This window comes from Leucopleurus acutus (genome assembly GCF_964270905.1).
Source record: "Leucopleurus acutus genome assembly, chromosome: 2".
NCBI lineage: Eukaryota > Metazoa > Chordata > Mammalia > Artiodactyla > Delphinidae > Leucopleurus > Leucopleurus acutus.
The window spans coordinates 48332615-48356101 of NC_139143.1; the positions used below are offsets into that span (position 1 = coordinate 48332615).

The following is a 23487-nucleotide window of genomic DNA, read 5'->3' on the forward strand; positions in this document are numbered from 1 at the left end:
AGTCCCGCCAATTGCTTTTCTTGGTCTGTACATAAGTGTTGATGTTTTCTACATCAGTTTTCCCAGTTGAATAGTGTTCTTTTGCTGTAAAAAAAAACACTTTTATTTTTGAAAAGTTTTCTTCAATAATACTTTTTAGTATTTCTTTTGTTCCACCCCATTGTTTTCTTCTTTGGGAATACCTGCTATTCATATGTCGGCTCTTTGCTTCCGTCTATATATATGACTTTCTCTTGAAATCTTTTTGTTTTTCTTACCTCTTTCTTCATTTTGTTGGATTGTCGTTAATTTTTCTTTTTTCCATACTCTTTTTCATTTTTCCATTACTCTGGTTGAAAGGCAGACTGACAGAATCAATATTTAGTTTTTCCAGCTTCAGTAGTAGAGACATGCAGGGGAAAGGGAATGGGTGTTAGATTAGCTAAGCAACAATGCCTGCCACAGGCTTGAACCATTGGAGGCAAGAGTCTATCCTGAATAAAATGAAAAATGATAGATTTGTTAATGACAATGGGATGGATAACATCAGCTATTTTCTACATAGCTCCTGGGAGATAGAGAGGAACCTTGCTTTTATATATGGGTGCTCGATGTTGCTTCAGATAATATTGTTTGTTTGTTTGTTTGCTTTTGGCCGCACTACATGGCTCGCGAGATCTTAGTTCCCCAACCAGGGATTGAACCCAGGCCCTCAGCAGTGAAAGTGTGGAGACCTAACCACTGGACCACCAGGGAATTCCTCCAGATTGTATTGTTGAGTTTTTATTTTACCAGGACTTATATTTATTAGTGCCATTTCATTCTATTTTTATTATAAAAGATGAGAAAGAAATTTATATTCTAAACTATTTGGGACACTTTAAAGCAATAGTCTGCTTCATTATTTATTCACTCTGTCTAGCACCTATACCTCCAAATAAAATGGAAGAGGAATCCTAGGATTAGTGTAAACTGATAAAATTTTTGAGATTTATCAGCACATTAGAGCTTATAGAATAGAAAAACTGAAGTGGTAAACTGTGTTTTAATAGCACTGCACAGGATTCATCTGAAATTTCATGCCATAGTTGGTATAAAATTGGTGATAATAGGTTTAATGATGCAAAGGTTTTAAAAGCATGAAATTCTCTTTAGCCAGTAAGTTATATATATTTTTAATCACATGTAGTTGGATAACCTGAAAAAAAACTCAGTCTTTGAATTTTTAAAAACAATTTTTCCATTAAGATATTTTTATATGCCCTTGGGAATTAACAGTAAATATTCAGCCATATATACAGTGTGCTTTCTGTTTTTCACTGGTATGATTTGAAGTTTACTTAAATTCACTGGAACTAGTGGTTCTTAACATTTTAGGAGATGGTGAGTTGCTTTCAAAATATGATTTTTTAAAAGTGAGTTTTCTCTCAAGACAAATTCATAGGTACCTGAGAAATATTACGTAGCCATGGTCTTCTGATTAAAAGCCTCTGCTCTGGATATATATGTTTATAGTTAAAAATCTTTCTAGTAACTAAAATTTGGTATACAGTTTTTAAATTTGGCAGTCAGATGGTCTGTTAAATGCGAAGTGAACTGATTGATAGGATTTGTCAGTAGCTACATCATCATACTTTTTTTAGAGTGGAATGTTAAAGCTGTTCTGATGAATAAACTTATAGAGAGTATAGCACTGAGGAAGTTTGCTCAATGAAAATTTCATTCCTTGTTGTTAATATATCTTGAATCATGTCACCTGGAATTTTTTTTTTTGTACTAAAAGTTTACATTTTACATATAGCTTATCAGGTCTTTGATGCTAGAAATTAATTTGCCAGGATGAAAAATAAATATTAAATTTAGTTAATGAGGGGAATAATCTCAAGTAATTTCAGACCTTTCAAATTTTTGTTTCTTCATCTTTTTGTGAATTTTCTAAAAAGGTGCTAATTTACAATTTCTTTTTACTTTTTTTTCCACACTGTAATGGAAATACTAATGAACAATGGAATAAATGGAATAAAGAAACACAGAAGAAAAGAACAAAAGAAAGGCCATTTTAGCACTGGGGATCACTATCTGGCCATATCTTTTAATTTACTGAGTATTATATGATAATTATTGATGTAAAACAGCTATAAGTTATTTTTAAATTTTCTTTCCTAAGTATTATTGCTTTGTATTTATTGAAGACCAACAAGATAGTAATTTTCTATATGCCTACTTCTAGATAATTAGAGAGGCATGACTGCTATACTAGCTTGGAATACAGGCAGGTTATATAGTATTTTTATTTTCTTTTATCAACTATCTTCTTTTTTTGGCACAGATAATTAAGATGTAATTATGTAGGATACTGAATAGAACACAGACCTTTTTAGGATAACTTGATTTGAGGAACTAGAGGCTCTTCTTTATGATCTGTATAAGTAGAAATTTAAAGTGGGGACATGATATATTTTATAATGTACACCTTCACATCCAAATAGCTCTTGACCAGATGCTATATTTTAAATATTTGCATGTTCTAAGAATCAAAAATTATAGGGACTATGACTTAGTGCACCAACACTTATGCACAGAAATAGAAAAGGAACATCTTTTATCCTTATTTTAAGGTTGAGAAACATTTTCATTACTTTGACCTTTTTAATTGTAAATAGTTATTTGTTATTAATTATCTTTTTAATTATTATGATTAAAAGAGCAGCAGAAAAATAGGCTGATCATATTTAAGCTATTCAAGTTTTGTGCAGAATATGTCCTATTTTTAAAAGGAGAAAAAAACAACAACCCAGATTCTTACAGGACTAAGATTTTGTTAGTGTTTGCTATGTACCAGGCAGTGTTCTAGGCACTTAATATCCGTCATTGAATTTAGTATACGTTAATTCTTACACAAATTCTTTCAAATATTAAATCAATTTTTAAAGCCCCATTTAAATTAGCTTCCTCTTAATGGAGGTTGGAAAACATTCAGTCAGCATACTCCTTGAAAAAGAGCCTCTGTGTATTTGTAAATCATTAAAGTTGCTTTTAAGTCTGCCTTTCTAAGCCAAACATTTCTAGTTCCTTTAGCTTTTTATATAGATCTTATTTTCAAATACATTAATGATCTATGCTCTTTTGTGGTGTGCCTTCTAAAATCTTTTATTGGTAAAGACCAGAATTTTACGTATTTTATTTTAACTGCCTTAGGAAGGACACAGTCAGTACTGAATATAATGCTAAGATTATCCTTCTTTCCTTACACTTTTTAGTTATCTTTCATCTTTTAGGGTATTTTTTGGATTAAAGGAATAGGAGGACCTTGAACATATGTGAAGATTGCCATTCTATTAGAGAAATAAGCCCATTGCTGAAAGTGTCTATTGTCCCTTTGCAGCACTGTTTGTTAGGTTCTTGGAGCAAATTATTTTTTCATGTGGAAGAACATAGAGAAACTTTAATACAGAAATACAAATACAGTTTCTCAACTATGATTTTCATTCATTCAGCAAATATTTATTGGGCATCTCTTGTGTTTCACGCATTATTCTAAATATTGGGGGTAAAGCACTGAAGTAATAAGCAAACTGTCTTGCACTCTAGGGGAAAAGAATAAATAATACTATGTCAGGGTGTGATAAATACAAGAAAAAAAGTAATGCAGAATAAAGGGTATAGAGAGAGTGACAGTGGGGGCGGGGTAAAGTTTTATAGAAGCATGGTCTTAGTTGTGCCATATTGAAGATTTTTAGCTCTGTAGGTCACTCGTGTTTTTCTACCTCTGTTTGGGATTACTGAACATGTATTTAACCTTTTGTCATCATCTCTTCAGTGGTGCTAAGTTGGTTGCATAAAAGCTTTTTGCTACTCATCTTGACTGGTCACTTAATTAATGTTCACTGTGTCAGGTAAGTGATGCAGATGAAACCTGTGTAAGAAATGATATGTCATATCTGTGATAGGCACAGGTTTCAACTGTATATGTGATTTAGAGGATTCATGTTGATCTGGAGCTTGATGTCATGTAAGTCTCCCAAAAGACATGCTATTACTGTTAAAACTAATAAGCCTTAAGCCCTGAATGCATGCCATGCTTGACTCAGGGCTAACTTGGCCCCTCCTTACCACAGCTTTTAACTTGGAATCTGCATAAAGAGTCTCTGATTTCATACCCACCAGCCCCTACACTACACCATCTTCTTCTTGAGACATCTACCTTTCTTATAAAAGCCCTCCTCTTTCTTCTTGATTTGTCCAAAATCACACCTAATGCAGGGCTCAAGTTTTATGTCCTCCTTAAAACTTTCCTGTTGACCTTATTCCACAGTGATATAGCCCTTTTCTAAATGTCTCCTGAACTCATAGTTTGTGCCATATAGTTTTTTGTATATATACCATTTTATATGTTTTTATTTTTGTCTTACCTCCCCAGTACGTGAATGAGCTTTTCAGAGCTTACCTGCTATCTGTTCACACTAAACATAGTTAAAGGAAAACTTGTTTCTTCTACCCTCAACATTTCTGACACCAAATATATAGATTTTCCGCACCAAGAAATTCTTCAGTTCTCTGTGAACATCCACTGGGTGTCCTACAATTTATTCATTCTGACACTGACTACCCAGAGTTAGCAAGGACCCCAGGGGGTTAAGGGCTCAGTCCATCAAGACTGGGGTCTTGCCATCACTGCAGTTGGCAGTCGAGAGTCTGGACCTCCCATACTTCTGACTAATTGGCTATAAATCTGGGGTTACCATGACCCACTCTTCTGGTTCAATAATTTGTTATAACAGCTCACAGAACTCAGGGAAACACTTTACTTACTGTTACCAGTTTATTATAAAGGATATAACTCAGGAATAGCCAAATAGAAGAGATGAATAGGGTAAGGTGTGGAGAAGGGGCTTGGATTTTCCATGAACCACCCTCCCAGCACTTTGAGGTGTTTACCGACCCAGAAGTTCTTCAAACCCCTTTGTTTAGGATGTTTCTGATGGTTGTATCACGTAGGCATGATAAATTAAATAATTGGCCATTGGTGGTTAAACTCAATCTTCTTCTCCCCTTCGTGGAGGATGGGGGCTTGGGCTGAAAGTTCCAACCCTCTGATACTATGGTTGGTTCCTCTGATAACCAGCCTTCATCCTCCAGAGTCACCTCATTAGCATAAACTCATAACCATAAACTGTGGTTGAAAGGGGCTTATTATGAATAACAAAAGATCTTCTTCTCACACTTTATCACTCAGGAAATTCCACGGGTTTAGGAGCCCTCTGCCAATAACCAGGGATAAAGACCAAATATATATTTCTTATTTTATCACAATATCACAGTAGCCCAGTATTAGAGATGAAAATAGGCACTGAGCAGGTTGTGCCAGTGAAACCGCATAGCAGTTTGTGAGAATGTACTAACACTTCACAAGACTCTGATAATTTTTGTATATCTTTTTGCATGTGTTAGCCCAAAGCAAAATTATCTATATAGTTGGTTGATTAGAAAATTATTTATAAATAAAAAACTAATATTAACTTCTATTTTTTCTTGTTACATTCTTTTTCTTAAGGGTAAATTTTTTTTTTTTTATATACAACAGGTCCGTATTACTCATCAATTTTATACACATCAGTGTATACATGTCAATCCCAATTGCCTAATTCATCACACCACCACCACCACCCCACCAGCACTTTCCCCCCTTGGTGTCCATACGTTTGTTCTCTACATCTGTGTCTCAATTTCTGCCCTGCAAACCAGTTCATCTGTACCATTTTTCTAGGTTCCACATATATGCGTTAATATACGATATTTGTTTTTCTCTTTTTGACTTACTTCACTCTGTGTGACAGTATCTAGATCCATCCACATCTCTACAAATGACCCAATTTCGTTCCTTTTTATGGCTGAGTAATATTCCATTGTATATATGTACCACATCTTCTTTATCTATTCGTCTGTCGATGGGCATTTAGGTTGCTTCCATTACCTGGTTATAGTAAATAGTGCTGCAATGAACATTGGGGTGCATGTGTCTCTTTGAATTATGGTTTCCTCTGGGTATATGCCCAGTAGTGGGATTGCTGGATCATATGGTAATTCTATTTTTAGTTTTTTAAGGAACCTCCATACTGTCCTCCATAGTGGCTGTATCAATTTACATTCCCACCAACAGTGCAAGAGGGTTCCCTTTTCTCCACGCCCTCTCCAGCATTTGTTGTTTGTAGATTTTCTGATGATGCCCATTCTAACTGGTGTGAGGTGACACCTCATTGTAGATTTGATTTGCATTTCTCTAATAATTAGTGATGTTGAGCAGCTTTTCATATGCTTCTTGCCCATCTGTATGTCCTCTTTGGAGAAATGTCTATTTGGGTCTTCTGCCCATTTTTGTATTGGGTTGGTTGTTTTTTTTATATTGAGCTGCATGAGCTGTTTATATATGTTGGAGATTAATCCTTTGTCCGTTGATTCGTTTGGAAATATTTTCTCCCATTCTGAGGGTTGTCTTTTTGTCTTGTTTATGGTTTCCTTTGCTGTACAAAAGCTTTGAAGTTTCATTAGGTCCCATTTGTTTATTTTGGGTTTTATTTCCATTACTCTAAGAGGTGGATCAAAAAAAGATCTTGCTGTGATTTATGTCAAAGAGTGTTCTTCCTGTGTTTTCCTCTAAGAGTTTTAAAGTGTCTGGTCTTACATTTAGGGTCTCTAATCCATTTAGAGATTTTTTGTGTGTATGGTGTTAGGGAGTGTTCTAATTTCACTCTTTTACAATGTAGCTGTCCAGTTTTCCCAGCATCACTTAATGAAGAGACTGTCTTTTCTCCCCTGTATATCCTTGCCTCCTTTGTCATAGATTAGTTGACCATAGTGCATGGGTTTCTCTCTGGGCTTTCTATCTTGTTCCATTGATCTATGTTTCTGTTTTTGTACCAGCACGATATTGTCTTGATTACTGTAGCTTTGCAGTATAGTCTGAAGTCAGGGAGTCTGATTCCTCCAGCTCCACTTTTTTCCCTCAAGACTCCTTTGGCTATTCAGGGTCTTTTGTGTCTCCATACAAATTTTAAGATGATTTGTTCTAGTTCCGTAAAAAATGCCATTGGTAATTTGATAGGGATTACGTTGAATCGATAGATTGCTTTGGGTATTATAGTCATTTTCACAATGTTGATTCTTCCAATCCAAGAAGATGGCATATCTCTCCATCTGTTGGTATCATCTTTAATTTCTTTTATCAGTGTCTTATAGTTTTCTGCATACAGGTCTTTTTTCTCCCTAGGTATTTTATTCTTTTTGTTGCAGTGGTAAATGGGAGTGTTTCCTTAATTTCTCTTTCAGATTTTTCATCGGTAGTGTATAGGAATGCAAGAGATTTCTGTGCATTAATTTTATATCCTGCAACTTTACCAAATTCATTGATTAGCTCTAGTAGTTTTCTGGTGGCATCTTTAGAATTCTCTATGCATAGTATCATGTCATCTGCAAACAGTGACAGTTTTACTTCTTCTTTTCCAATTTGTATTCCTTTTATTTCTTTTTCTTCACTGATTGCCGTGGCTAGGACTTCCAAAACTCTGTTGAATAATAGTGGTGAGGGTGGCAATCCTTGTCTCATTCCTGATCTTAGAGGAAATGCTTTCAGTTTTTCACCATTGAGAATGATGTTTGCTGTGGGTTTGTCGTATATGGCCTTTATTATGTTGAGGTAGGTTCCCTCTATGCCCACTTTCTGGAGAGTTTTTATCATAAATAGGTGTTGAATTGTGTCAAAAGCTTTTTCTGCATCTATTGAGATGATCATATTGTTTTTATTCTTCAATTTGTTAATATGGTGTATCACATTGATTGATTTGCGTATACTGAAGAATCCTTGCATCCCTGGGATAAATCCCACTTGATCATGGTGTATGAGTCTTTTAATGTGTTGTTGGATTCTGTTTGCTAGTATTTTGTTGAGGATTTTTGCATCCATATTCATCAGTGATACTGGTCTGTAATTTTCTTTTTTTGTAGTATCATTGTCTGGTTTTGGTATCAGGGTGATGGTGTCCTCATAGAATGAGTTTGGGAGTGTTCCTTCCTCTGCAATGTTTTGGAAGAGTTTGAGAAGGATGGGTGTTAGCTCTTCTCTAAATGTTTGATAGAATTCACCTGTGAAGCCATCTGGTCCTGGACTTTTGTTTGTTGGAAGATTTTTAATCAGTTTCAATTTCATTACTTGTGACTGGTCTGTTCATATTTTCTATTTCTTCGTGGTTCAGTCTTGGAAGGTTATACCTTTCTAAGAATTTGTCCATTTCTTCCATTTTATTGGCATAGAGTTGCTTATAGTAGTCTCTTAGGATGCTTTGTATTTCTACAGTGTCTGTTGTAACTTCTTTTCATTTCTAATTTTATTGATTTGAGTCCTCTCCCTCTTTTCTTATGAGCCTGGTTAATGGTTTATCAATTTTGTTTATCTTCTCAAAGAACCAGCTTTTAGTTTTATTGATCTTTGCTACTGTTTTCTTTGTTTCTATTTCATTTATTTCTGCTCTGATCTTTATGGTTTCTTTCCTTCTACTAACTTTGGGTTTTGTCTGTTCTTCTTTCTCTAGTTCCTTTAGGTGTAAGGTTAGATAGTTTATTTGAGATTTTTCTTATTTCTTGAGGTAGGCTTGTATAGCTATAAACTTCCCTCTTAGAACTACTTTTGCTGCATCCCATAGGTTTTGAATCATCATGTTTTCATTGGCATTTGTCTCTTGGTATTTTTTGATTTCCTCTTTGATTTCTTCAGTGATCTCTTGGTTATTTAGTAACGTATTGTTTAGTCTCCATGTGTTTGTGTATTTTACGTTTTTTTCCCTGTAATTGATTTCTAATCTCATAGTGTTGTGGTCAGAAAAGATGCTTGGTATGATTTCAGTTTTCTTAAATTTACTGAGGCTTGTTTTGTGACCCAGGATATGATCTCTCCTGGAGAATGTCTGTGCGCACTTGAGAAGAAAGTGTAATCTGCTGTTTTTGGATGGAATGTCCTATAAATATCAATTAAATCTATCTGGTCTATTTTGTCCTTTAAAGCTTGTGTTTTCTTATTAATTTTCATTTTGGATGATCTGTCCATTGGTGTAAGTGAGGTGTTAAAGTCCCCCACTATTATTGTGTTACTGTCGATTTCCTCTTTTAGAGCTGTTAGCAGTTGCCTTATGTATTGAGGTGCTCCTATGTTGGGTGCATATATATTTATAATTGTTATATCTTCTTCTTGGATTGATCCTTTGATCATTATGTAGTGTCCTTCCTGTCTCTTGTAACATTCTTTATTTTAAAGTCTATTTTATCTGATATGAGTATTGTTACTCCAGCTTTCTTTTGATTTCCATTTGCAAGGAATATGTTTTCCCATCCCCTCACTTTCAGTCTGTATGTGTCCCTAGGTCTTGTGTGGGTCTCTTGTAGACAGCATATATATGAGTATCATTTTTGTATCCATTCAGCAAGCCTGTGTCTTTTGGTTGGAGCATTTAATCCATTCATGTTTAAGGTAATTATCGATATGTATGTTCCTATGACCATTTTCTTAATTGTTTTGGGTTTCTTTTTGTAGGTCCTTTTCTTCTTCTGTGTTTCTCACTTAGAGAAGTTCCTGTAGCATTTGTTGTAGAGCTGGTTTGGTGGTGCTGAATTCTCTTAGCTTTTGCTTGTCTGTAAAGCTTTTGATTTCTCCATTGAATCTGAATGAGATCCTTGCCGGCTAGAGTAATCTTGGTTGTAGATCTTCCCTTTCATCACTTTAAATATATCATGCCACTCCCTTCTGGCTTGTAGAGTTTCTGCTGAGAAATCAACTGTTAACCTTATGGGAGTTCCCTTGTATGTTATCGTTTTTCCCTTGCTGCTTGCGGTAATTTTTCTTTGTCTTTAAATTTTGCCAGTTTGATTACTACGTGTCTCAGCGTGTTTCTCCTCGGGTTTATCCTGTATGGGACTCTCTGCCCTCCCTGGACTTGGGTGGCTCTTTCCTTTCCTATGTTAGGGAAGTTTTCGACTGTAATCTCTTCAAATATTTTCTCGGGTCCTTCTCTCTCTCTTCTCCTTCTGGGACCCCTATGGTGCAAATGTTGTTGCATTTAGTGTTTTCCCAGAGGTCTCTTAGGCTGTCTTCATTTCTTCTCATTCTTTTTTCTTTATTCTGTTCTGCAGCAGTGAATTCCACCATTCTGTCTTCCAGGTCACTTATCCGTTCTTCTGCCTCAGTTCTTTTGCTATTGATTCCTTCTAGTGTAGTTTTCATTTCAGTTATTGTATTGTTCATCTCTGTTTGTTTGTTCTTTAACACTTCTAGGTCTTTGTTAAACATTTCTTGCTTCTTCTCGATCTTTGCCTCCATTGTTTTTCCGAGGTCCTGGATCATCTTCACTATCATTATTCTGAATTCTTTTTCTGGAAGGTTGCCTATCTCCACTTCATTTAGTTGTTTTTCTGGGGCTTAATCTTGTTCCTTCATCTGGTACATAGCCCTCTGCCTTTTCGTCTTGCCTACCTTTCTGTGAACGTGGTTTTTGTTCCACAGCCTGCAGGGTTGTAGTTCTTCTTGCTTCTGGTGGATGAGGCTATCTAAGAGGCTTGTGCAATTCCCCTGATGGGAGGTACTGGTAGTGGGTAGAATGGTAATTTTTTAAAAATTTTATTTATTTTATTCATTTATTTTTGGCCGCATTGGGTCTTCGTTGCTGCGCACAGGCTTTCTCTAGTTGCAGTGAGCAGGGGCTACTCTTCATTGCATTGTGCACATTTCTCATTGTGGTGGCTTTTCTTGTTGCAGAGTATGGGCTCTAGGTACATGGGCTTCAGTAGTTGTGGTGCTCCAGCTCAGTAGTTGTGGCTCACAGGCTCTAAAGCAGAGACTTGGTAGTTTTGGCGCACGGGCTTAGTTGCTCCACGGCATGTGGGACCTTCCTGGACTAGAGCTCGAACCCATGTCCCCTGTATTGGCAGGTGGATTCTTAACCACTGTGCCACCAGGGAAGCCCTCATTATATTCTTAATTCATACTTAACATTAAATATTAAATTAGATAATAATTAGACCAGATAAGCATCACTCTTTTTGCATAGTTGGGCAAAGATGAATCAAACAAAACAATATTTACTCAGATCCCAAAACTGTTGTTAGCCTTAGCATATTATTGAACTCACTGCAGTAAAAATTTGCTATTCTGTGGTGAATGATAGAGCTCAGATCTGGTAATGCTTTTTGTATGTTGTGAGGTCTGTAAATTTCATGTAGCAATTTCCCCCGCCTCCCTTCTGTATTGTGGCCTAACTGGCTACCTAAATGTTTATTGAATGACTGTTTTTACTTTGGGATCTAATCCTCCTTTTTTGTTTTTAGGGTGCCAGCTTGATATGTTGTTTAATAGCTAGTAAATTAAGGCACATTTTGGGCTAGACTCCTGCCTTTTATAGCTATTAGGTTACCATAGAAAAAAAGTTTAGTGTTTTTGCCTTTCTCCTTGAAAGGTAGATGTAGGTGTGATGTAGGTAAGTTGAACTAAACATTACTTTTAATTCTGATTTGTGGCAGCAGGTGAATATTTTGCTATTACAATAGTCCCCCTTTATCCATGGTTTTGCTTTCTGCAGTTTGTTACCTGGGATCAACCGCAGTTCGAAAATATTAAGTGGAAAATTACAGAAATAAACAATTCATAAGCTTTAAATTGTGTGCCATTCTGAGTATCATGTTGAAATCTCCCATTGAGATGTGAATCATATCTTTGTCCAGCATATCCAGCCCATTAGTCACTTAGGAGCTACCTCTGTTACCAAATCGACTGTTATGGTATTGCAGTTCTTACGTTCAAGTAACCCTTATGTTTTACTGAGTAACAGCCCCAAAGTGCGAGAGTGGTGATGCTGGCAGTTTAGACATGCCAAAGAGAAGCTGTAAAGTGCTTCCTTTAAGCAAAAGGCGAAAGTTCTCAATAAGGAAAGGAAAAAAGCATATGCTGAGGTTGCTAAGATCTATGGTAAGAATGAATCTTCTATCTGTGAAATTCTGAGGAAGGAAAAGAATCGTGCTAGTTTTTTTTTTTTTTTTTTTTAAATATTTTTATTTGTTTTTGGCTTCGTTGCTGTGCACAGGCCCCCTCCAGTTGCGGCGAGCAGGGGCCACTCCCCATTGCGGTGCGCGGGCCCCTCACTGCGGCAGCCTCTCCTGCTGCAGAGCAAGGCCTCCAGGCGCGCAGCCCTCAGCAGCCGTGGCGCGCGGGCTCAGCAGTTGTGGCTCACAGGCCCAGTCGCTCTGCGGCATGCGGGACCCTCCCGGACCAGGGCCCGAACCCGCGTCCCCCGCACCGGCAGGCGGACTCCCAACGACTGCGCCACCAGGGAAGTCCCGAATCGTGCTAGTTTTGCTGTCACACCTCAGACTGCAAAAGTTATGCCCACAGTGCTTAGTTAAGATGGAAAAGTCATTAAATTTGTGGTTAGAAGATATGAACAGAAAATAGGGTTTGGTGCCATTTGAGGTTTCAGTCATCCAGTGGGGGGGTCTTGGAACTTAGCTCCCATGGTTAAGCGGGGAATACTGTATTTTTAAGATGTTTGGCACTTTTTAGTAGAAGGCTTGTTAGGACTTCTAGTTTATTCACTGTGGTGCACAGACATTTCTTCCTGAGCCCTGTACTTATATGATTTGGTTCATTACTTCCCAAGTGTGGATTTTTTCCCACTGTAGTTTTATAGAAAGACTTGAAGTTTTTCTCTTTTTTTTTAGTTGGTATTGATACACTGCCCCTTATAATTCAGTTTACTCTTACCTGGAGGTTTCTGATCCTGCATTTAAGGAACTCTGGAGATTAAGCTGAGGTAGGTTAGTGGTCCACTGGAGAAGGGTTCCCAGTGAGTATGGAGTGCAAAATAGTCTTCTAAATTAAATATTTTATAGGCATTATCTTTGTTTTCTGGCTCCTGTAAGTTAATATTTTCAATGAATGATGCAACACAATAAATAAATCCCAAAATCTACTAGCTTAGGAGACCAAACTGTGCATATGTATTTAGTTTTTAAAAAACTGTTACCAACTCATGACGTTTTTTAATGAGATCTGAAATATCCTTACTAAGTTGGTAAGGGAGGTATGTTTTTGGTGTGAAGTAATGACTTAAGGTAAAATTTTATAGGCACCAGCTTAGCTTTTATTTCACTTTGTCTTGTAGTTGGTGTATGAATTCTTCTTAAGGTTTTTGGAGAGCCCTGATTTCCAGCCTAGCATTGCAAAGCGATACATTGATCAGAAGTTTGTACAACAGGTAAGGAATTCTTCTGTCTTAAATTTTTATATTCATCTTAGCAATGATTTATTAACTTGTGATTAAAATAGTCTTTCAAAACTTTAAGGATTTCTGTTTAACAGCACTTAATATTCTTGCCAGGCAATGAAAATAAAAGTAAGTAGCTTTGAGAACACAAGAGTATTTTTTAATCAAGGGTGGCCTTCTAGTGAAATCAATCAAATTATCCTATCCAATCCTAAATCCTCATAGAGCAAGCCTTTCTGGAATATCTAACTTAGAAAATTTGGTATAACTAGGGGGGAAACCTTTTTTAAAATTTTTAAGTCTTTGAGCTTGAACTTGACATATGGTTCTAAGCACTGTGACTTTGAAATGACAGAGGGTGGAAAAAATAGAAATGGAATTATTGTTAGAAGTTTGGGCTTTATGCTCCTTTCTTATCATCAAGTGTCACTTACCTTTCCTTTTTTTTTCCCCCCTTCCCATCTTAGGCATTCTAGCCACCCAGTTCCTAAACCACAGATAAAATGGGATCTTTAAGAAGAAAAGGAGATAGAGTTAAACATGTGTGATACCTTCTTTCTTTTTATAAGTTGATTATTAGTTGGTTCTTTTGGAACCTTAAATACTCAAAATTAGTTTCTCAGAATGTGTTTATTTTTATTTTCAAAATCTTTTCAACAATTTAAAGGCCTCTTTTTAACTATGTGGTCTTTGCTGGCCCTAGACAAAATTGTGAAGTAGACCAAACCTCTGTGGGTCCATTTTCTCTTTTGAAATACGTATCTGTAAGTTGGGTCTCATTAGGAATTCTCCTCTTCTAAACTAATTAGCATTTTAAAGAAAGGTAGGAGATGGGTGGAAGGGTTGTAATGAAGTGCTGAGGCCAGGATTAAAGATCATTACAAGGACGTTTGCTGCCCTCTTCCCACCATTGTGTGTCCCCTAGCATAAAGATTATACAAGCATGAGTTCCACATATTTGGAGTTCATTTTTGGTCATTTCCTGTAATTACCAGATAAAGTATTTTGACTAGTAGCTGTGAAGTATTGATAAATGAAGAATATTGTCAAGAATATGTCCTTCAGCCATTCAAGTAGTTCTTCATAAACTATGAAGAAATATTAGGTGTGTGTTAACAGTAAAATGTTAATTTCATTTCAATAACAAGTTAAAAGCAGTCAGATTAAATGGAGCTATGTTATTTTGGTAATTGCAAATGAATGCATATTTATTTCCTTCTATAGCTCTTGTGTGCTACAGAAGGAATACAGTGTATTAAGCAACTTCAGTAATGCCATGTTAAATTGTATTTAAGATAATAGCAGGTTGAGTGGAACAATTGCCTTAGGGCTTCCTCACTCTGGAGCTTGAGGTGTTTTGGCTGCTGGATTATTCAGTGGATTTGAGGGAGAACAAGAAAACTGGTAGGGTAGGATCCATTTTCTACATTCTACTCTGAGTGCCTGAATTATCTGAGAAGCCAAGGCCCAATAATTTGTTTCTAGCAGTTTATATCACTGTGATTTCACAGATCACTGCTCTGAGGTATTCTTAGTATGTTGCTTCCATAAATATTACTATGAGAATTCTCAGCTTTTGTATTTTGAAATTATTTGATTAGGTGGTAAGTTTAAGACTTACAAGTACAGGAGAAAAATCTAAAGTATAAATTTGGACATTTATCATTTCAAGAGAAGAAAACAAGTGTGTAGTTCCAGGTTATGTTCAAATCATAGGATTTCAGAAGAAGGAAGCTAAGAATTATTGAGTGCTTTTTATGTGCCAGGCACTGTCCTTATATGCTTTTATATAAAGAGCTAGACCATATCCAAATTCACAGAGCTAGAAAATGGCACAATCAGGATTTGATTATATTTGATTATATATAAATAGATTGTTTTATTTAGATTGTAATATTTCAAAATAACTTATTTAAATAGATTTGACACTTAGCTAACAACTGTTCTCTACTATTTTACGTTGACCCTGAGGATCAACTTGTATTACATTATGTTTGTTCTTGAATTAGACATAGGAACCTTAACAATTAAGGGTTCCTTTTATTAATTTCAAAGCATATCTTCCAAGTAAACCCAACATCAGAACTTGGATTTGAGTGTCTTAAGTGAATAGTTTAGCTATTTTAATTAGAATAATTTAAAGTGACTTAATTAGGTATATTAACATAAATTCTCATACTCTGTGGATATTTTTTGCTGGAGCCGCATGCAGTACTTAATAATCTAGCAAACGACAAATGCAAACTATAAGCCAGACACTTTAGGGTTATATAAATGTGACTAAAGTCATCACTACTCTCAAAGAATACCCACTCTTGTAGAAGAGATACACATGTAAACAATTACATATAATTCAAGACAGAATGGAAAAAGAACTTAAGGTTCAGAGCATGCCATCATGACTGTAATTATCAATCCCAAAGTACAGAACATAAAATTCCTTGACAACTTCATAGGTAATTGTATTCTATAAAGAGAGGTTTTGTATATTTTTTCCTAAGAAAATCCAGTGTTTCATTTAAAATATAGTAATACTTTTTTTTGACTGAAGAATTTCAGTTTCTTTACCGTTTTAAAATGGAAATTTGAGCTTTTGATTTAAAATTTTTCAAAGATCTCTTTGTCCTGCCTTTGCTGAAGAGTTGTGTAGAGGTGTAGGAAAATGCTGATTTGGCCAATTTGAACTGGTTTAAAATTTTTCAGCCATTTGCTAAGCTGACTTTAAATAAAAATCTGTAGTCTCATCTTTTATTTCACTGTAATTTCATGAATGATTTTCACTCTGTTAGCATATATCTACCAATATTTTACCTATTAACTAAATATTAATCTTTGAGCTGTTGGCATGGTGACTTGAATGTTTTTAGTGTAAGATCACATAAAAAAAGAAGCCTTAGTTTGTATAAATTTGCCTAGTAAACTAGAAATACGCATTTGTGCATGTGTATTTTTTAAACTTCATTTATTTAACAATTTGTGGTCTACAAGCTTAAGATTCTGTATGTAGTTTTGACATACTATCAAAAAACATTTAAAAATCTCTCACATTTCAACCCTTTAAAATTATGAGCCGTGTTTAGTAGTCAGGAGTAGGTCAGCATTTTAAAATGAGTGGCAAGGCCAGAAAACAATATTCCACTTCTTGAAGTGTTTATATTATTTATTGTGTGTCATTTTTCAAAATGAAATTAAAAAAATACTCCATAAGCTTTTCTTTATTTCATTATTTAGCAAGAATAAAGTCAATCTGATGAGGCAGAATCTTTTTAAAACTTTTAAAGCTTTTGTGGATTATCTTAAAATCAAAATTAGAATAGAGTGAAGTTTTAGCTCGATTATTTTTAAAAAGTAATTTCTCAGATTTTTTTTAAAGCTCCTGGAGCTTTTTGATAGTGAAGATCCCAGAGAACGCGACTTCCTGAAGACCGTTCTGCATCGAATTTATGGGAAATTTCTTGGATTAAGAGCATTCATCAGAAAACAAATTAACAACATTTTCCTCAGGTAAATTGGTTGTATATTCATATACAGCACTTTTTTTTCCCTTCCATATTTTCTTTTTATTCCAGTTCTTTTAGGTTTTTTAAAATAAATTTATTTATTTATTTTTTGGCTGCGTTGGGTCTTCATTGCTGCATGCAGGCTTTTCTAGTTGCAGCGAGCGGGGGCTACTCTTTCGTTGTGGTTTATGGGCTTCTCATTGCGGTGGCTCTCCTGGTTGCGGAGCATGGGCTCTAGGTATGGGGCTTCAGTAGTTGTAGTGCGCGGGCTCAGTAGCTGTGGCTCGCAGGCACTAGAGCGCAGGCTCAGTAGTTGTGGCACACAGGCTTAGTTGCTCCGCGGCATGTGGGATCTTCCCGGATCAGGGCTCGAACCTGTGTCCCCTGCACTGGCAGGCGGATTCTTAACCACTGCACCACCAGGGAAGCTCCTTTAGGTTAATTTTTTTTTTTTTAACATCTTTATTGGGGTATAATTGCTTTACAATGGTGTGTTAGTTTCTGCCCTACAACAAAGTGAATCAGCCACACACACACACACACATGTTCCCATATCTCCTCTCTCCCGCGTCCGCCTCCCTCCCACCCTCCCCATCCCACCCCTCCAGGTGGTCACAAAGCACCGCGCCGATATCCCTGTGCCATGCGGCTGCCTCCCACCAGCTATCTACCTTACGTTTGTTAGTGTATACATGTCCATGGCCCTCTCCCGCCCTGTCACAGCTCACCCCTCCCCCTCCCCATATCCTCAAGTCCGCTCTTCAGTAGGTCTGTGTCTTATTCCTGTCTTACCCCTAGGTTCTTCATGACATTTTTTTTCCTTAAATTCCATATATATGTGTTAGCATACGGTATTTGTCTTCCTCTTTCTGACTTACTTCACTCTGTATGACAGACTCTAGGTCTATCCACCTCATTACAAATAGCTCAATTTCGTCTCTTTTTATGGCTGAGTAATATTCCATTGTATATATGTGCCACATCTTCTTTATCCATTCATCCGATGATGGGCTCTTAGGTTGTTACCATCTCCAGGCTATTGTAAATAGAGCTGCAATGAACATTTTGGTACATGACTCTTTTTGAATTATGGTTTTCTCAGGGTATATGCCCAGTAGTGGGGTTGCTGGGTCATATGGTAGTTCTATTTGTAGTTTTTTAAGGAACCTCCATACTGTTCTCCATAGTGGCTGAACCAATTCACATTCCCACCAGCAGTGCAATAGGTTAATTTTTAAAGTCTGAAACTTAACTGATAGTATTTGAGTCATTTTTAGCCTGTTTTATGGATATCATTTGATTGCATCTAACTTTTTCTTGTAACTTCTCATCTAAATGGATAGTATTAATGAAGACAGTTTTTAATAGATAATACCAGTGTTACTGATGTTTAAAATTTATTGAGAGGAGAGTTTGTCTGGTTATCTATTTGAGCACTTGTTTAAAAAATTTTGTATAAATACTATTTAAATCAGTAGCTCTTGGCAGTATTTTCATTCAATTTTCTGACAAAGCTAATTAAATTTATCTTTTGATTACTTTATCAATGAAATCTATTGAGTAGTTGCTTCAGATTAGGAGATTTTGCTTTAATACCCAAATTTCAGGTTTGGTTTGTTTGAGTTGACAATGTGGCAAAATTAGGCTAGCATTTTCACACTGTAACAGTCAGAGATGAGAAACATTGCCTCCTCTAGAGAGAGCATCTTTGTCCAGCTCTCTGTCGTTCTCTCTGGGGCCCTGCCCATCATTTATGGTATCTTCCCTGCCTATCCTGTCATCATTTGAGTCTATGACTCCCTACTTTAAAGGCGACCCTAATCTTAGAAAGCTAGTCAGCCTGTGTAGTTTAGGCTTAGAGAAATTCTGAGTAAAAGTGGCTTTATTACATGAGTCCTTTTCTCTTAGAGTTACCTATGTATGAGTAGAGGTTTCCTATTTTAAAAAGTATTTCTTTGAGAAGACCCATCTTTCTTATAAATTTTAAAGTAAAATAAAATATTCCAGATGAAATTATATTGTTATCTTAATATATAGCAAATTTTAGCAAAAGTATATGTGGTTTAATAGGAAATAGACCTTTTATAAGATTGCTAAGAAGTAACTGGGGGCAAAATAGCTTACAAAGAATTCATTCCTAAAGTGTGCTTGAACATTTCTTATATTTGCCCCTTAGATTTCTTTGTACCTTCCTACATCTTTCTCTCAGTTTAATTTTCTGATGTTTGATTTTTCTTTATATCTATCTTTATTTTAAATTTAGGTTTATATATGAAACAGAGCATTTCAATGGTGTTGCTGAACTCCTTGAAATATTAGGAAGGTAGGTCAGTTTTTTGTTCTTTTTAAGAATTAAGTAACTTTGAATGCTTTCTGTATTAAAATAGCTGGGATTGGAGAAATTATTTCATATTTTAGAGTTTGAATATATAGTATAAGGCATAGTTTCTCAACTGAATTCTTATTATAGCTTTTTAGGGGGTCAGCATATTAAAATAGTGCCATGCAAGACATCTGTTTCAGAATAGACTTGTGCTTTTGAAGCTGTGGCATATTTTTATGCCTGATCTTTGCCAGACTGCCTCAGAAACCTATAGGATCTGATTGGGAAGAGATGAAATAAGTTACAGTGAATCTTTGGTGAAGTTACAGGAATTCTTGTTCAGGTGTTGATAGATCATTCCTGTACATCTGTTCTTTTTAGAAGAATCTACAGCCTTTGATTTTAGTTTATATGAACATTTTTGCCTTCCTTATTCACCACATAGCAGTATTAACGTGAGAGAAGTTTAGACCCTCTATTTATGTTTAGACAATGGTTTTTGTCTCCTCTGTTAATACTTAGAGAATGATTATGGAGAGAACTACTTCTTAATTTCAGATCTTTCAATAAAGTAAGAGAAACTACCCATTTACTTTAGAATATATTGAAAATTCTAACAATATTGTGATATTGACTCTCCGGTGCTTTAGAGAAGAAAAATAAAGGCATGAATAAGTGATAGGCTTTATAGAAGACATAAAGTTGCTTACTGGGACATTAAATTGGCAGTCCTCGTTTTCTTTTGGGATCACTGAATGACTTAAAGGAGCAGACTTCATAGTGATAGTCTAACGTAGTTTGCAGATGAGTAAGTCATTCAACACCAGGACTGAAGCAGAGCAGTTCCTAGGTACTTGGGGATGTAATAACTTTTAGAAATAAAGTAGTAACTACGTAACCCTTCCCCTGCCTTTTTTTCCCTCCAGTATTATCAATGGCTTTGCATTGCCACTGAAAGCAGAACATAAACAATTTCTAATGAAGGTTCTTATTCCTATGCATACTGCAAAAGGATTAGCTTTGTTTCATGCTCAGGTAAGTTGCAGGAGATTTCAGGTGAAATGAATTTTGTTTCAAAGACTGATATAAAGGCAGAGAAACTGAGAAGTATTGAGGTGGCAATTTTAAGTATATTTAAGCAATTTGCTTTTGTAAGTTGCCCAAAGCAAATTTTTACTATATCATAATTTTTAAAGCATTATGATATTTAGTGTTCTTAAATAAGTTGAATGAACTGTAAGTATAGATATAGGAAAGATCAAGTTCTGTTCTGGTCCAGGCCCTGACCTAACTCACTGTGTGACTTTGATAAATCCCACATATCTGCAGAATGTTCCATCTAGCCTCAGTGACCTAGTTAGAGAATGGTTTTAGTTTCCTCTATTAATACTCAAAGAATACTATCATATCGGCATAGGCGTACATGTTAGGAACATGCTGAAAAACTAAAATGTTAGCTCTAGTCTTATTTCAGTCAACTTTATTTATCTGTGTAAGTATCTATTAATTTAGTGTGCTATAGTTTACACTTCTGATTTGTAAGACAAAGGCAGTGCTTTTAATTCCCCAAAGAACTGGTCTGCCACCTAAATGATATCGAAAGATTGATATGTCCAACTGCATTTTCTTTAATATTTCAGTTAACTTAATATTCAGAAGTTACTACTGAAAAAAGGACTTTTTTTTTTTTTTTTTGCGGTACGTGGGCCTCTCAGTGCTGTGGCCTCTCCCGTTGCGGAGCACAGGCTCCGGATGCGCAGGCTCAGCGGCCATGGCTCACGGGCCCAGCCGCTCCGCGGCATGTGGGATCTTCCCGGACCGGGGCACGAACCCGCGTCCCCTGCATCGGCAGGCGGACTCTCAACTACCGCGCCACCAGGGAAGCCCAAGGACATCTTTTTTGAAGTAGAAGTTACTTGCACAATTATGAGTATATTCATTTTTATATATTACGATAAAGTTTGTCAAAATGAGGTAGTTTTGTTAGCTAAATATAAAAATCCTGCATTACTAAATGTTATTTCATTCAGTAATATTTATAAACTGTCCCTTGTATTTTAGCTAGCCTACTGTGTTGTACAGTTCCTGGAGAAAGATACAACACTAACAGAACCTGTAAGTGTTTTACTTATTTTTATGTTTTTGGTCTACATTGTAGCATTTTATTTTAGCTTTCTTTATTCCCTTATAGAGTACCAAACAGTAGTAGTAATATATTTTAAACTAAAATCATTTAGAAGAAGGAAAGTGAGGTTAATCTGTATTCAGAGAACAAGATTGGGATGGGGAGCTCTCATGAGTTATAATATATGTCTTGAGTAACTTAAATGTAGATTAAAGTTAATATATAGTAGTTAAGATGTGTGAGGACAGGATCAAACGACTACAGTGAAATTTTATATACATGGTACCTTCAGTGATAGTCTTTTTAATCTTCATTCACCTTTTGAAATTAAAACATACTTTAAGGGTCCCAAAACTATTCCCTTGAGTTTTGTGTTTTCTTTAGAAATAGGATTTCCCTTCTTATTAACAGTAAACCACATGATAGGGATTGAAAACATTTCCTTGCCTTTGGTGATTAAGATATAATCTAGGAATTAAAGATTGTTTACTTTATGAATCAACATAGCAATTCAGTCTTTGAATTCTGCTGCTTACTAATTGTCTATAATACAAAGATTCAGGAGAGAATAAAAATATCATGAAAATTTGAAGATTTCAGAAAAACAAAAGATAAGTTCAGGGAAAAACAGAAAAGGATAAAAACATAGAAAACAACATTTTAACCTTGGTGAAGTAAGTATTTTGAGAGAGTGTTTTCTAGGTATCCTAAATATTTAAACTAACGGTTCTTGAAGAATAGCAAGGGGTTTGAAGGATTTAAATTATATGATTTTCTTTATATTAGAGTTTTCTGAGGCTAGGGGCACTTGAAAAAAATTATGTACTTAGTGTTCTCCCTTTGACTTGAGCTTTGTCTGTGTAAAGGAACGAAAGATATTTTTCCACTCCCTGATGTTTAGAGTTTAGACTTTTTAGGCTTGCAGTTCTTTCTGGAAACAGCTAAAAACAGTTTTTAAAGACAAATAGGAGAATTAGAAGCCCAGTATTTACATGAAATCACATAAACCTCTAAAGTGAAGTAAAACTTAATGCAAATCCATGATAACTCTCATTAGAATTGAGACAAAGGAAACCCATAACATGGTTCATGCTTGGTGAATAATAAACAGAAATAAATATAATTAAGTTAATATGGAGTGGATCGGGGAGACAGCTGATTTCTTTTTATAGAGTAAAAGGTTAGGGAGAGAGATGAGGGCCGGACACTTGGCTTAGATGAGCTGGGTTAATAGAAATAGGAGCAGCATGAGGAGGTAAAATGTCCAAGTTGACAAAGGAGAATATTTTTCAATTCATAGAGATCTGTAGATACAGAGATCTTGTAATTTCTACTATAGGCCATTCTAGCACCAAAATTAAGGCCATGGTACTTGGGTTTGAGCCCTAATACTCATTTTCTAGGAGCCTGGCATTCATACCAAAGCTTCCTACAAATTGTAAGTAAGTCAGAGCTTTAGGTAGTTTATTACATTCTTTATGTCCCTAGATCTTCTATTGAAATTATTTTATTTTCCAAAATGGAAATGACTTTATTGTTACTTCCACTTATGAAAGTAGTGTGTTAATTTGGTTCACACAAGACAAAATCATAAAGCATAATGTGGAGGAAGTTCCTTAAAATCGGATCCCCTAAAGATAACCATATAAATTGGTGAATATATTTCTATAAATTTTTTTCTGTACATATATTTATGTATAGGTTAAACAGTGGGACAGTGCTGACTAGGTTTTTTCACTTGTCAATATAATGTGGATATCTTTCCGTATTAATCTGCTTCATTTTTTCACTGGTCACATCAAATTCCATTATATGGATTATCATAACATATTTAATCAATCCCCAATTCATGGACACTTGAGTTATTGGAGTTTTCATTGTTAGAAGCATGTCGCTGGGTGTGGGGATGTTTTAGGGTATTGGAATTATTCTGTGTCCTGTCTGTAATGTTGGTTACAAAAAAAAAAAAATCTGTGTATAAAAAACCCTGAGAACTGTACACCAAAAAAAGAAAAAATTTTACTGTATGTAAAATTTTTAAAAATTACTAAGGGGGGAAAGTGGTGGGGGTGGTGGTGGTGGAATGACTTGGGAGATTGGGATTGACATGTATACACTAATATGTATAAAATGGATAACTAATAAGAACCTGCTGTATAAAAATAGAATAAAATAAAATTCAAAAAAATATAAAACCAAATTACTGAAATTAAAACCATATTGCTGGGTCAAAGAGTACAGTGTGGGAAGGTGCCTATTTTC

The 23487-nt window shown here is 35.6% G+C and overlaps 1 protein-coding gene across 1 annotated transcript in view; it reads left to right on the forward strand.

Moving 5' to 3' along the window:
• The window catches only part of PPP2R5A (protein phosphatase 2 regulatory subunit B'alpha), a 92109-nt gene that overhangs the window by 61090 nt on the left and 7532 nt on the right, over nucleotides 1-23487 (forward strand). Inside the window, exons 4-8 of the mRNA XM_082832654.1 lie at nucleotides 13176-13268; nucleotides 16651-16781; nucleotides 19041-19100; nucleotides 20027-20135; nucleotides 21162-21215. Of these exons, the coding sequence (XP_082688780.1) occupies nucleotides 13176-13268; nucleotides 16651-16781; nucleotides 19041-19100; nucleotides 20027-20135; nucleotides 21162-21215 (447 nt within the window). The remainder of the gene's footprint in view (nucleotides 1-13175; nucleotides 13269-16650; nucleotides 16782-19040; nucleotides 19101-20026; nucleotides 20136-21161; nucleotides 21216-23487) is intronic.